Here is a 13,202-nt window from a genome sequence, read left to right as displayed (position 1 = left end):
GAACAGTTGATATTAATGCGCTCATACTGATATGGTATAGTTTCTATGGTAACGGCTCATTCACAGGGGCGTGTGAATCGTTGATGTTTATGTAACGTGTATGGAAGGAGTCTCCAGTGTCAGCGCTATGCAACAGCCAGAGGTGAAGTTTCCAGACATATTCAGGGAGGAGGAGTTTAATGTTTGTTACAGAATGTGCCATTCTTTAATAAATAAATGTTGCTGTTGTATAAAAGTAATAAAAAACACTTGGGGACATGCCGCTGTAGGAAAATAATCAGCATCAGGGTGGTAACAGGAACTCCGCTTCATCACAGCACCCTGCCACTGTACATCTCTACACCATTACCCTTATTAAAGTATGGCAAGATCTGGACGTGAATATGCATGATATGCAAATTAGACACACCCTGGATCCTGCTGCCATCCCAAAGAGCCGGATAACAAACTCCGGCACTTTCACTAAGGTCACACAGAGCCAGGTGATCTGTGAGAACTGTGGCTGGGAGAACTGTGGCCTTTCCGGCAAGTTATGGATGTGACCCGTCGCATAAATTTGGGCGGAGTAAATATGAAAATGAAGCCACGGTAGCCGTGACAGTAGTGACAGAAGACACCAGTAAAACCAATGGCGACAGCGACGTATAGTGACGCATGGCTTTACAGCAATGACAGCAGTGTGTACTGTTTTCCACGACTGCAGTACGGCATAGCCACGGCAAGATGAAATAAGCCACGCCCCTTAGGCAACCCTTTCACTTTCTGCACTATACAAAGGGGTTCAAACTGGTCATTCGTCATCTGGGAGTCATACAGGGCTGTTGCTGCTGCGCCGAGAACATTTTGAGCTTGATGCTTGTGACAGAACGCTACAGTAACCCATGCTCGCCTCCATGGTTGTGATGGAGGAATTCAACCAGCGCTTGAACCACACCAATTTTCAGCATGATGAAACTTTCTGGGGATGGAAGCCACGCCCTCCCGGTTGTGAACTTGGCTCCCTGGCTGTCACATGTTCAGACAGAACGCATACTGTTTGACCCTTAGAAGGCTCAAAATCATCCATCATGAAGTGACTACAGCTAAGTGAGAACTTAACTTTATCAACAAGTGAAGAGTTGTTGAAGCGTACCACTCTACCATGACCATTAAACCTGTATGACGTAATGAGTGGGACTGGCAGGGGGCGTGGCTCTCACCTTAATGTGGTTAAAGGTGCCGAGGCTGTAGTCCCACGCAGGTACCAGGTGAGGCAGCAGACTGTCCAGGACAGTGATAAACCTGAACACGGACAGAAAGATCACATCACTCACACACACCCTGGCTGTAACGAGTCAATCTCGAGCCTCTTTACTGATACATATTTATTTATTTGTTTGTGAGTTTAAATGGATGTAAAAAGCTTTAACTCAGATCTGTGTATTCAGGTTACATTCACACAGATGGAGAAAAATAAATTAGATCAGACCGTCACCTGAATAATCTGATTACACAGCATTAACAGAACTGGAAATGAACCGAATTAATACCGATGATAACTAATCCCAAAACCCGATAGTGCTGTGAGATGTGATGGTGTGTTACCTCAGGATAACGAGCATGCGGCGGTACAGGACGTCAGGCAGCGTGCCCTCCAGTCGTGGGTAGCGCACCAGATTGGGGGATTTGAAGATGTCAGCGTTCAGACCCAGATCTCGCTCGCAGGAGGATTTAATCTTCAGCCCTCTGATCCTCACATCAATCCCACCGTCTGAGACACAACACACACTGCTATCAGCTCTAAACCCTCAACATCAGGGTTATAACCCCGGGGTCAGCGATGGGGCCGAACTCACTGCTCTGAGATCAGGAACTCTGATGGAATAACGGCTCCTAAATCAGAGGAGTGTGAAATATTACAGTGTGCTCTTTTGTCTCTCACCTCGACACTCCTCAATCCGGATCTCGATGATGGGTAAGTGTGTGCTCATATCCTCCAACACACACACCTCGCCGATCAGATTACTGTAAAACACACACACACACACACACACACACACACAGTGTATCCTGATTATTCTACACAGCCTTGACATTTTTACTGACAGTTTAAACTACAGTAAAACTTCAGATCTTTATAAATGAACTACAGGTTTCTTTTGAATCCTCAGAGCTTTCAGACTGAAACTCCGTTCTGGAGATCAGATGTTGTGTTCTAGATTAGAGTTTACTTCAAAAAAATTATTGTGGCAGCAGGGGCGTGGCCAAGTGGGGGTTTGGGAATGGAGGGCGGGACCAGGGAAGGTGAGTGGCAAAGTCAGTACGCATGTTGGTAATTAATGCTGTCTGTGTGTTTTGCAGTGAGGCTGAGAGGGAGAGAGTGATGAGAGAGAGAGAGAGATTGAATGTGTGTGTGTGTGTGTGTGTGTGTGTGTGTGTGTGTGTGTGTGAGTGAGTGAGTGAGTGAGTGAGAGAGAGAGAGAGAGAGAGAGAGAGAGAGAGAGAGAGAGTGTGAGAGAGAGAGCAGATTAGAGATGAAAAGCTGTGAAGAAATCACAGATAAAAGTTGTTGTTCACATCATCTCCCTCCTGCTGCGCTTCAGTATTCCACCCACATCAGGGATTCACTACAATCATCTCTTCTTCAGAGAAAATATCCTTAATATGGCTGAATTTATCTCATATTTCTTATTAGATTATTACAATGTAAATAATGTTGCTTCTTTCTAGAATTAAATGCTTAAAATTAGCAAAATTATCTGCCAACAGAATAAGAAAATTTAAATCTTGAAATGAGTGTCTAAAAGTAAGATAAAGAATCCTGTATTAGATTAGATAAACTTTATTGATCCCTTTGGGAGGGTTCCCTCAGGGAAATGAAGATTCTAGCAGCATCATTACAGATAAACAGAGAAAAGAAATGGAGAAAAATTTATCTAGAAGTTAAAATAAATTAAGTATTTACATATACAAAAGAATAAGATATGGGGAAGAGGAGGGAAAAAAAAGGGGGGGACAGCAGGAGAGATATTGCACTTTATATTGCACATTGTCCGGTATTGCTTATTGTCAGGCTCGGCTACTGCTCCTTCCCATCCTCTGTCCTCCTGTTACCCCTCCTCCCCCCCAGAGAGGAGTTGTACAGTCTGATGGCGTGAGGGACAAAGGAGTTTTTGAGTCTGTTCGTCCTGCACTTGGGAAGGAGCATTCTGTCACTGAACAGGCTCCTCTGGTTGCTGATGACGGTGTGCAGAGGGTGACTGGCATCGTCCATGATGTGCAGTAGTTTGTCCATAGACCTCTTCTCTGCCACCGTCACCAGAGAGTCCAGCTTCATGCCGACCACAGAGCCGGTCTGCCTGATCAGTTTGCCCAGCCTGGATGTGTCCTTCTTGGATGTGCTGCCCCCCCAGCACACCACGGTGTAAAACAGGACACTGGCAACCACAGGCTGATAGAACATCCACAGGAGTTTCCTGCAGATGTTAAAGGATCGCAGCCTCCTAAAGAAGTATAGCCTGCGCTGTCCCTTCCTGTATAAGTGATTGGTGTTGCAAGTCCAGTCCAGCTTGCTGTCCAGCCACAGCCTGAGGTACTTGCAGGAATCCACAGCCTCCACCTCGACTCCCTCGATCAGAACTGGTCATGACCTTGGTCTGGACCTCCCAAAGTCAATGACCAGCTCCTTGGTCTTTCAGGTGTTGAGCTGCAGATGGTTCCTGTTGCACAACACAGCAAAGTCCCTCACCAGGCTCCTATACTCCTCCTCTCTGTTATCACTGATACACCCAATGATGGCTGTGTCATCGGCAAACTTCTGAATGTGACACAGCTCTGAGTTGTAGCAGAAGTCTGCGGTGTACAGGGTGAAGAGAAGAGGGGCCAGTACCGTGCCCTGGGGTGCACCGGTGCTGCTAATCACAGCGTCAGATGTGATGTCATTCAGCCTGACGTACTGCGGCCTGTCAGTGAGGTAGCTGGAGATCCAGGTGACCAGGCAGGGGTCCACTCGCATCCTGTTCAGTTTGTCCTGAAGCAATAGGGGCTGGATGGTGTTGAAGGCACTCGAGAAGTCCAAGAAGAGGATCCTCACTGTGCCATTTCCCTTATCCAGATGCAAGTGGGCTCGGTGTAGCAGGTAGAGGATGGCGTCTTCCACACCAGCACCTGCCCAGTACGCAAACTGCAGACAGTCCTGGGCACGTTGTACCTGGGGTCTGAGGAGTCTGAGGAAGAGCCGCTCCAACGTCTTCATCAGATGTGAAGTGATTGCCACCGGTCGGAAGTCGTTCAGCTCGCTGGGCCGATTCTTTTTGGGAACTGGAACGATACATGTCTTCCAGAGGGTGGGCACTCTCCCCAGCTGCAGGCTGAGGTTGAAGATGCGTTGGAGTGGTTCACCCAGTTCAGCAGCGCAGGTCCTCAGTAGTCGGGGACACACCTTGTCCGGGCCTGCTGCTTTCCTGGGGTGAAGCTTCCTCAGTTGACCTATGACCTTGTCTGCAGTAATACATGGAGGAGTCTGTGTTGAGGTGGGGGAGGAGTGTTGAGGGAAGAAGGAGAGATGGCTGCAGTGAGGGCGAGGGTGGGGGGGACGTGGGCTGGTTGAACCGATTGAAGAAGTCATTGAACTCATTCGCCCTCTCCACTGTCCCCTCAACGACTCTGGTCTTTGTATTGTGGCCTGTGATGGTTTTCACACCTTCCCAGACCTCCCTCATGCTGTTCTCCTTCAGCTTCTGCTCCACCTTTCTCCTGTAGCTGTCCTTAACTTCCCTCACATAGCGTTTTACCTCCTGCTGTGCTGCTTTCATCACCTCCCTATCCCTGCTCCTGAAGGCGGCCTTCTTCCTGTTGAGGACAGCTTTGACTTCCTATGTTACCCATGACTTGTTATTAGGGTAACACTGTACAGTCTTAGCAGGGGAGACCACGTCTGCACAGAAGTTGAGCTAATCCGTCAGACAGTGTGTCAGCCCCTCTATGTCCTCACAGTGTGGGCTAAGCAGTACATCCCAGTCCGTGATGTCATAGCAGTCCCTGAGGGCATCTTCCATTTTAGGGGACCACCTCCTGATAGAGTTAGTTGTTGCAGGCTGCCTTTGAACCAGGGGGGTGTACTTCGGCTGTAGAAGAACCAGGCTGTGGTCAGACTTCCCTAGTGGGGGGAGGGGTGTGGCTCTGTATGTATCCCTCACATTAGCATACAGCAAGTCAATTGTCCTGTTGTTCCTTGGACAATCCACAGCCTGGTAAAAAGCAGCCAAAGTAGAGTCCAGAGTAGCGTGATTCAAGTCCCCAGAAATGATGATAAATGCCTCAGGGTGCTGTGTCTGCAGCCTTGCTGTGACAGAGTGAATCCTCTCACATGCAGCGGCTGCGTCTGCCCTCGGAGGGATGTAAACACAGATGGTGATCACGTGATTGAACTCCCTCGGCAGATAATATGGCCGCAGGCTAACAGCTCCAAGTCCGGGCAACATAAAACTGTCCTTACGGAGATATGTCCCGGGTTACACCAGCGATTGTTAACAAATGATGAGTCCCCCACCTTTGCTTTTCCAGCATGTGTTAGTGTCTCTGTCGGCTCTCACAGCAGTGAATCCCCGCAGGTCCACATTAGCATCCGGTACGAGATGTGTTCGCCATGTCTCCATGAAGATAAATAAGCTGCTCTCCCGGTAAATCCGCTGGTTGTTCAGAGTGGAAAGCTCGTTGACTTTATTCGGCAGAGAGTTCACATTCCCCATGGTAACGGAGGGAATGGATGGTTTTCAGTGCCGCTGGTTGTCCGCTAGCCTAGCCTTTAGCTTAGCCCCGGCTTTGCAGCCCCTGGATTTCCTCCTCAGCTCCGCTGGGATGGGGTGTTGTATCCCGGCTCGTCCCATTGTTTTCAGGGCCAGCAGCTCCTCTCTCGAATAAGTGAGAAAACTGGCTCCTGGTTGCATGTTAAAGGAACAGTCCACCGTACTTCCATAATGAAATATGCTCTTATCTGAATTGAGACGAGCTGCTCCGTACCTCTCCGAGCTTTGCGCGACCTCCCAGTCAGTCAGACGCAGTCAGACGCGCTGTCACTCCTGTTAGCAATGTAGCTAGGCTCAGTATGGCCAATGGTATTTTTTGGGGCTGTAGTTAGATGCGACCAAACTCTTCCGCGTTTTTCCTGTTTACATAGGTTTATATGACCAGTGATATGAAACAAGTTCAGTTACACAAATTGAAACGTGGCGATTTTCTATGCTATGGAAAGTGCGCACTATAATGACAGGCGTACTAACACCTTCTGTGCGCTTCGGCAGCGCATTGATACGGAGCTCAGATATCAATGCGCTGCCGAAGCGCGCAGAAGGTGTTAGTACGCCTGTCATTATAGTGCGGACTTTCCATAGCATAGAAAATCGCCACGTTTCAATTTGTGCAACTGAACTTGTTTCATATCACTGGTCATATAAACCTATGTAAACAGGAAAAACGCGGAAGAGTTTGGTCGCATCTAACTACAGCCCCAAAAAATACCATTGGCCATACTGAGCCTAGCTACATTGCTAACAGGAGTGACAGCGCGTCTGACTGCGTCTGACTGACTGGGAGGTCGCGCAAAGCTCGGAGAGGTACGGAGCAGCTCGTCTCAATTCAGATAAGAGCATATTTCATTATGGAAGTACGGTGGACTGTTCCTTTAAAGTAAAATATATCCATGTTATATCGTAAAACACACTGTCTTCGTAAGAAGAACTGAAAAGTAAAAAAGGTGGGAAAAAAAAAAAAAGAGGTTTAAAGAACTAAAAACTACAGAGCTACTGGAGAAGCAGCCATCTCACACAGCGCCCATTTGAGTTGTAATAATCTTCTAATAACAAATATTAGATAAATTAACGCATATTAAAGATATTTTCTCTTAATATGATTTTTTTTGCAGTGTAAACGCTCGTGAAAGTTCGGTCAGAGTTTTTGATTTGATATGCTGCTCATGACAACAATCACAACGATGGTGCAAAGTTTTAAAATGATAAAACACCTTGTCTGTGTGTTTAACATCACACTGCTGCACAAAGACATTAAAAATATAAAAAAATTAAAGTCTACACACCCCTGTTAAAATGGCAGAACTTTTCTGATTTAAAAAAAAATCCAACTTTAATGCGATGCTGAACACAAAATTAAAAACAAATAGAAAAGATTTTATGTCTTCAAATAAAAAAGACCTCACAATACCCTGTTTGTAAAAGTATGTACACCCCTTTTATAATAGGGCATGAAACTAATGCAAGGGCATTGCAATTCCAGGATACACCATGTGTTGTCGGAGAGACAGAAACTCTTCAGGGGGCGGAATTGCAGTGTTTTGCATGCATGGAATTGCCATCCACCATGATGCACAAAAAGACCCAAAAGGATTTGAACTGATGTGGTTTACAGTCACTCTACACTCCCAGAAGCTCCACATAGGAGCTGTTTACAGACCACCAAGCGCCAACATCGACGTCTTCAATTACCTCGACACCGAAACCTTGCCCGCAATGGCTGAATTTGGTGCTCACTCGGTCATGCTGGTTGGAGATTTTAATGTCCATCATGAAGATTGGCTAGGAAGTCGAACAACTAACGCAGCTGGCCACCGGGCCCTGAAGCTTGCGAGCTGTCTAGACCTAGAAGGCTAGAAAGTCTAGAGGCTTTTTTTTTCTTCTCCGTGCTCTCACGGAAGGCGGTCGCATTCCTCTGCTCTCCTCTCCCTTTTTTCCCTGCTTGTGCTCCTTTGTCTCGTCTGTCTATACTTTTAAGAGACTCTCTCCGCACTGCTCTATAAACATAAAAAAAAAAAAAATCATGGAATTGATAAACTGGTCTCCTAACGAAATTGACACAGTTTCTTGACGAGAAGCCTGGGTTCGGGGGAACCCACCTGTCCTGCCGGAACGTTTTTCTGTGGAGGACATTAAAGACATCTACCTATTCGGAACCATGATTACAGGACTTTTGCTGATTGGATTAAGCATTGCCCTGGTTTATTGAGGAAATCAGACAATGGTGACAGCTGTTCAAAGCCCCATAAAGCTGCCCGACATGATTGAAGCGGTGGGCAGAGCTGTCGGCACTCAGACTGTGGCTATTCAGAACTTGAACCACAACATGGATGACATCATGGAGAAGCTTTTGGCTTTGCAAAGGAAATGGATTGATTCAGAGACCAGAATGGACAGACAGAGTGGTCGTGTAAAAGAATGCGTCTGCTCGCCCAAAGACCAAACAACCCCAATCTTATCTGCTTTCGGCTCCCTTAGACAGCACTGGCCTCGGCCAAGGCCGTTGCGGGGACAACATCTCCCCCTGAAGGTCACTGCTGCGAGACGCTCTCATATTCTTTCCCCCACTTCCCGCGGTCACCGCTTTTACCCCCAGTGTGACAAGCGGGTGCGTGACCAGCGCCATCATGGCTGCAGGAGTGGACGGCTGCTTGCTTGCGCTGGGTTACCTCTACCTCCTCCCCTCCCCGAGTTTTCATGTTGCAAAGTGTACTTGTGTTATTTTGTGCTTATGTTCCCACAGTGTACTCCTCATAGGAGCATTGTGTAGGGGTTGCTTTTTTTCTCCTCCCCTCTCCTCATGTTACTCTGTATTTTTTCTTTTCATCCCTGTCTTCCTGTCCTGTCTACTCCCCCTCTGTCAATTGTGTGCATGTAAGGACAGGTTGATGGTCAATTGCACTGGTACTTGTGACTAGTGATAATAAAAGGGTTCATTCATTCAATAGAACAAGTCGTGACAACTCCAACCAGAGGTGACCAGATTCTAGACCTCATCATGACTGACCTTCCAGCTGCATCCACAACACTGGCCAACGTGGGAACATTGGGCCATAACCCTGTCCTAGTAAGGCTTGACCCTCATAATGTCCACACCTTGTAGTGGCGTGAGGGCTTGAGTGCCTTAATGACCCCGAGAACTATGCCAGCGGGAATGCATAGCACTCCTGGCAGGGTCACCCATGCTGGACAGGTCAAGGGGTAGAAGCCAGACGAAATGTGGACCACCTCATCCCCGAGGTAAAAAAGGGTTAGCGTAGGGCTAACTACTCTACCTAGAAAAAAGATGATGAGTTACAGAAGCACCGATGATAAGAATCCGAGAAAAACTCGTCATGGGAAAGGAAGGGACTCCATACAAGGCAGGGAAAGCCGGAAGGAAGTTGCAAGGCCGACTCCCCTTTTGACACCCAAGACAACTATAAAGATAGGTACATGGAATGTTAGAACAAATGTATGAAACAGGGAGGACAGCACAAGTAGCAAAGGAAATGAGGAACTGCAAAATCTCTCTACTAGGGCTGAGTGAAACAAGATGGCGGCAGGCAGGACAGCTTAGGCTAGTAACAGGAGAGATGTTACTGTATTCTGGACACACAGAAGATGGAGCTCCCCACTCAGAGGGAGTCACCCTGATGCTGGCACAGGAAGCACAGCGGGTACTCATCGGCTGGAAACCTGTCAGCTCATGCATCATTACTGCCAAGTTTGCTACAAAGAAAAGCAACATCAACCTGAATGTCATACAGTGCTATGCTCCTACTAATGATGCTAAGGAGGAGAAGGAGGATGCCTTCTACCTGCGACTCCAAGCTCTGTTGGACAAGAGTAGAAACAAAGACATCACATTACTTATGGGCGACCTCAATGCCAAGATAGGGTCGGATAACACAGGCCATGAGGAGGTAATGGGAACACAAGGGCTGGGTAAGATGAATGAAAATGGGGAAAAATTCACAGACCTGTGTTCACTCAACCAACTAGTGATAGGAGGTAGCATCTTCATGCACAAACAAATCCACAAAGCTACATGGAGATCACCCGTCCATGTCACAGAAAACCAGATCGATCACATGTGCATCAGCCAGAAGTTCCGAAGACTGTGGAGTGATGTAAGGGTGATGAGGGGGGTAGATGTGTCATCAGACCACCACCTTCTTGTGATGTCAGCATGGCTGAGGCTGAAGAAACACTCCACAACCACCAATCCCCGTAAAAGACTCAACGTAGGCCTGCTCAAGAATAAGGACATCATTCAAACTCAGCCTTTCTAACAGGTTTCAAACACTGCAGGAACTCTTTAAAGAGGAGGATACAGATATCAAGAACCAGTGGCAACAGGCCAAGAAGTGTTGGCTGGACACATGTGAGGATGTCTTGGGCAAGAAGAAACCACAATACAAAGAGTGGATCTCTTTCAACACTCTGCAGAAGTTGGAAACAAGGAAACAAAAGAAATCTGCACTGAATACAAGCCAGACAAGATCAGAGAAGGCAAAGGCACAGAAAGCATACACAGCTACCGACAAAGAAGTTAAAAAGAGCATCAAAAAGGACAAGAGAGACCACTTTGAGGACCTAGCTAAACAGGCAGAGGAAGCAGCAGGGAAGAGAAATCTGAGGGACCTCTAACTGACGACAAGAAAGCTAGCAGGTAAATTCCAACAAGTGGACAAACCTGTTAGGGACAAAGATGGTAACCCACTCACAACAACAGAAGAGCAACTGAGAAGATGGGCAGAACACTTTAATGAGCTTTTAAACAGACCAGCCCCAGAAGCACCTCCAGACATTCCACCTGCAGACTCAGAGCTACCCATCAACACTGGAAAACCCACAAAGGTAGAGATTAAGAAGGCCATCATGTCTCTAAGGAATGGGAAGTCAGCAGGACCAGATGACATACCAGCAGAGGCCCTCAAAGCAGACATAGTGAGCTCAGTCAATATGCTGCATAATCTTTTCAGTAGGATTTGGGAAGAGGAGCAGGTTCCCTCCGAGTGGAGAGAGGGTATACTTGTCAAACTACCGAAGAAGGGGGATGTCAGTAATTGTAATAACTATAGGGGGATTATGCTTCTATCAACAGCAGGGAAGGTTTTTAACAGAATACTCCTAGAGAGAATGAGGGATGCAGTGGATGCCAAGCTGCGAGATGAGCAGGCAGGCTTCCGTAAAAACAGGTCATGTGCTGATCAGATTGCCACCTTACGCATCATAATAGTCGCTGGAATGGAACTCTCCTTTTTACATTAATTTCATAGATTATGAGAAAGTCTTTGACAGCATAGACAGAGCCACCTTATGGAAGATGCTAAGACACTACGGTATACCAGAGAAATTTGCATCTCTAATCCGGAGTACATACAAGGACATGAAATGCAGAGTAGCCCATGCAGGACAACTAACAGAGAGCTTTGAATGTGAGGACAGGAGTACGGCAGGGGTGCTTACTGTCGCCACTTCTTTTCCTCCTGGTTATCAACTGGATCATGAGGACAATTACTAGAGGAAAGAGCAAGGGGATCCAGTGGACACTCTGGACGCAGCTAGAGGATCTAGATTTTGCCAATGACCTGGTACTCCTCTCACACAACCACAAACAGATGCAAGATAAAACAACTCATCTGGACACAACAGTCAGTCAGTACAGGACTCAAAATCAGCAAAAAGACGACTGAACTCATGAAGATTAACACTACAAACAGCACAACAGTCACAATCGGAAGGGAAGAAGTGAAGGAGGCTGAGTCCTTTGTGTACTTGTGAAGTGTAGTAGACCGTCAGGGGGGCACGGATAGAGATGTAACAGCCAGGATAGGGAAAGCAAGCGCAGCCTTCATCATGCTGAAGAATGTCTGGGCCACTAGAATGATACGAGTAGCCACCAAACTCCGGCTCTTCAACTCTAATGTCAAGTCAGTACTGCTCTATGGATCTGAGACATGGAAAACAACAAAAAGCAACACAGCACAGGATACAAACCTTCATAAACACCTGTCTGAGAAGAATCTTTAAAATCAAGTAGACAAGATCAGCAACCTGGAGCTGTGGGATAGAGCAGGACAAAACCCAGTTGGAAGCCAGATCCTCAAGAGGAAATAGTTCTGGATAGGGCACACACTCAGGAAGCCACCATCCAGCATTACACACCAGGCTCTAACCTGGAATCCGCAGGGCGGAAGAAAGAGAGGAAGGCCAAAAAACAGCTGGAGAAGGGACACAGAGGAGGAGATGAGGAGTGTAGGCAACAGCTAGCACGACCTAAGGAAGAAGGCCCAGAGACGAGTGCAATGGAGGAACATCATTGGTGGCCTATACTCCGATCGGGGCAAAGGGCCCAAGTAAGTAAGTAAGTAAGTAAGTAAGTAAGGCTTGACCTGCCAGCATACAGAAATAAGCCATACAAAAGAAAGGTGTGGCAGTACGAGAGAGCGCCAATTACTGGGGAATGCGAGGCTTCATTTCAGGCACCGACTGGCGGAAGGTATTCTCTGTGGAAGATCCTGAGAGCATGTGCACCCAGATGACAGAAATCATCCAGACCGCCATGGAACAGTTCATCCCCAACAAAACTGTCACCAAAAAAAACGAGACAAACCATGATTCGACGAGAACTGCCGAAGAGCTGCGAGAAAGAAGCGGCGTCTCTTTCGAGAGCTTAAAAGCAACAACTCGCCCACCAATAAGCAGCAGTTTGCAGATGCCAGACACATATTCAGTCAGACAGAGAAGCAAACTAAGCTGAACTACAATGCCAAACTCACCAAGGAACTCACCGGCAATAACCTGACCGGCAAGAGATGGTGGAGGCTTGTTAACTCTCTCTCCCCGGGAGAGCTGCTACCTCTGACATCCCTGTCATTATCCACAACAACACAGCCCACATTACTGCCCACGAAAAGGCAGAAGTGTTCTGCAAAGCATTTGCACAAAAATGCCATCTCCAAGATGCAACTGCCCCGGCACCTCAAATCCAGCAATCCACCTCCTGCATAATCGACACCATTGCATTCAAACCTAAGGACATCAAGAGGCTCTTGAAAGGACTCAAACTGGACAAAGCTTCTGGACCAGATGAAATCCCCACCAGAGTCCTTAGGGAATGTGGTGCAGAGCTCACAAGCCCCCTGTGTCACCTCTTTAACCACTGCTTTTCAAGTGGACTCTTCCCAAATCAGTGGAAGGTAGTCTCTGTTACTTCAGTGCACAAGAAAGACTCAAAAGCGGACCCATCCAAGTAACGCCCCATATCCCTGCTTTCAGTCATCAGCAAGGTTATGGAATCAGCAGTGAACCAACAGCTACAGAGATACATTCTCAAAAACAATCTCATCTCCCACAGACAGTTTGGATTCATACCAGAACACAGCACGGCTGACCTCCTAAACATCCTGTGCCAGAGGTGGAACAACT

At 47.2% G+C, this 13,202-nt stretch overlaps 2 protein-coding genes across 4 annotated transcripts in view; both read right to left on the bottom strand.

Annotated features, from left to right (window-relative positions):
* rps8a (ribosomal protein S8a) overlaps positions 1-13,202 on the bottom strand; it is a 403,017-nt gene that overhangs the window by 68,987 nt on the left and 320,828 nt on the right. The window lies entirely within an intron of this gene.
* The window catches only part of hectd3 (HECT domain containing 3), a 38,982-nt gene that overhangs the window by 18,305 nt on the left and 7,475 nt on the right, over positions 1-13,202 (bottom strand). For all 3 annotated transcript variants that reach the window (XM_060897957.1, XM_060897958.1, XM_060897959.1), the window contains exons 7-9: positions 1,922-2,004; positions 1,585-1,750; positions 1,200-1,281 (exon numbers count right to left, since the gene is read on the bottom strand). In XM_060897957.1, coding sequence (XP_060753940.1) covers positions 1,200-1,281; positions 1,585-1,750; positions 1,922-2,004 — 331 coding nt within the window. The remainder of the gene's footprint in view (positions 1-1,199; positions 1,282-1,584; positions 1,751-1,921; positions 2,005-13,202) is intronic.

The sequence above is a fragment of the Neoarius graeffei genome, chromosome 17 (genome assembly GCF_027579695.1).
Source record: "Neoarius graeffei isolate fNeoGra1 chromosome 17, fNeoGra1.pri, whole genome shotgun sequence".
Classification (NCBI taxonomy): domain Eukaryota; kingdom Metazoa; phylum Chordata; class Actinopteri; order Siluriformes; family Ariidae; genus Neoarius; species Neoarius graeffei.
Note: the sequence above shows the minus strand (reverse complement) of the source record. Positions and strands in the feature narration are given on the sequence as shown.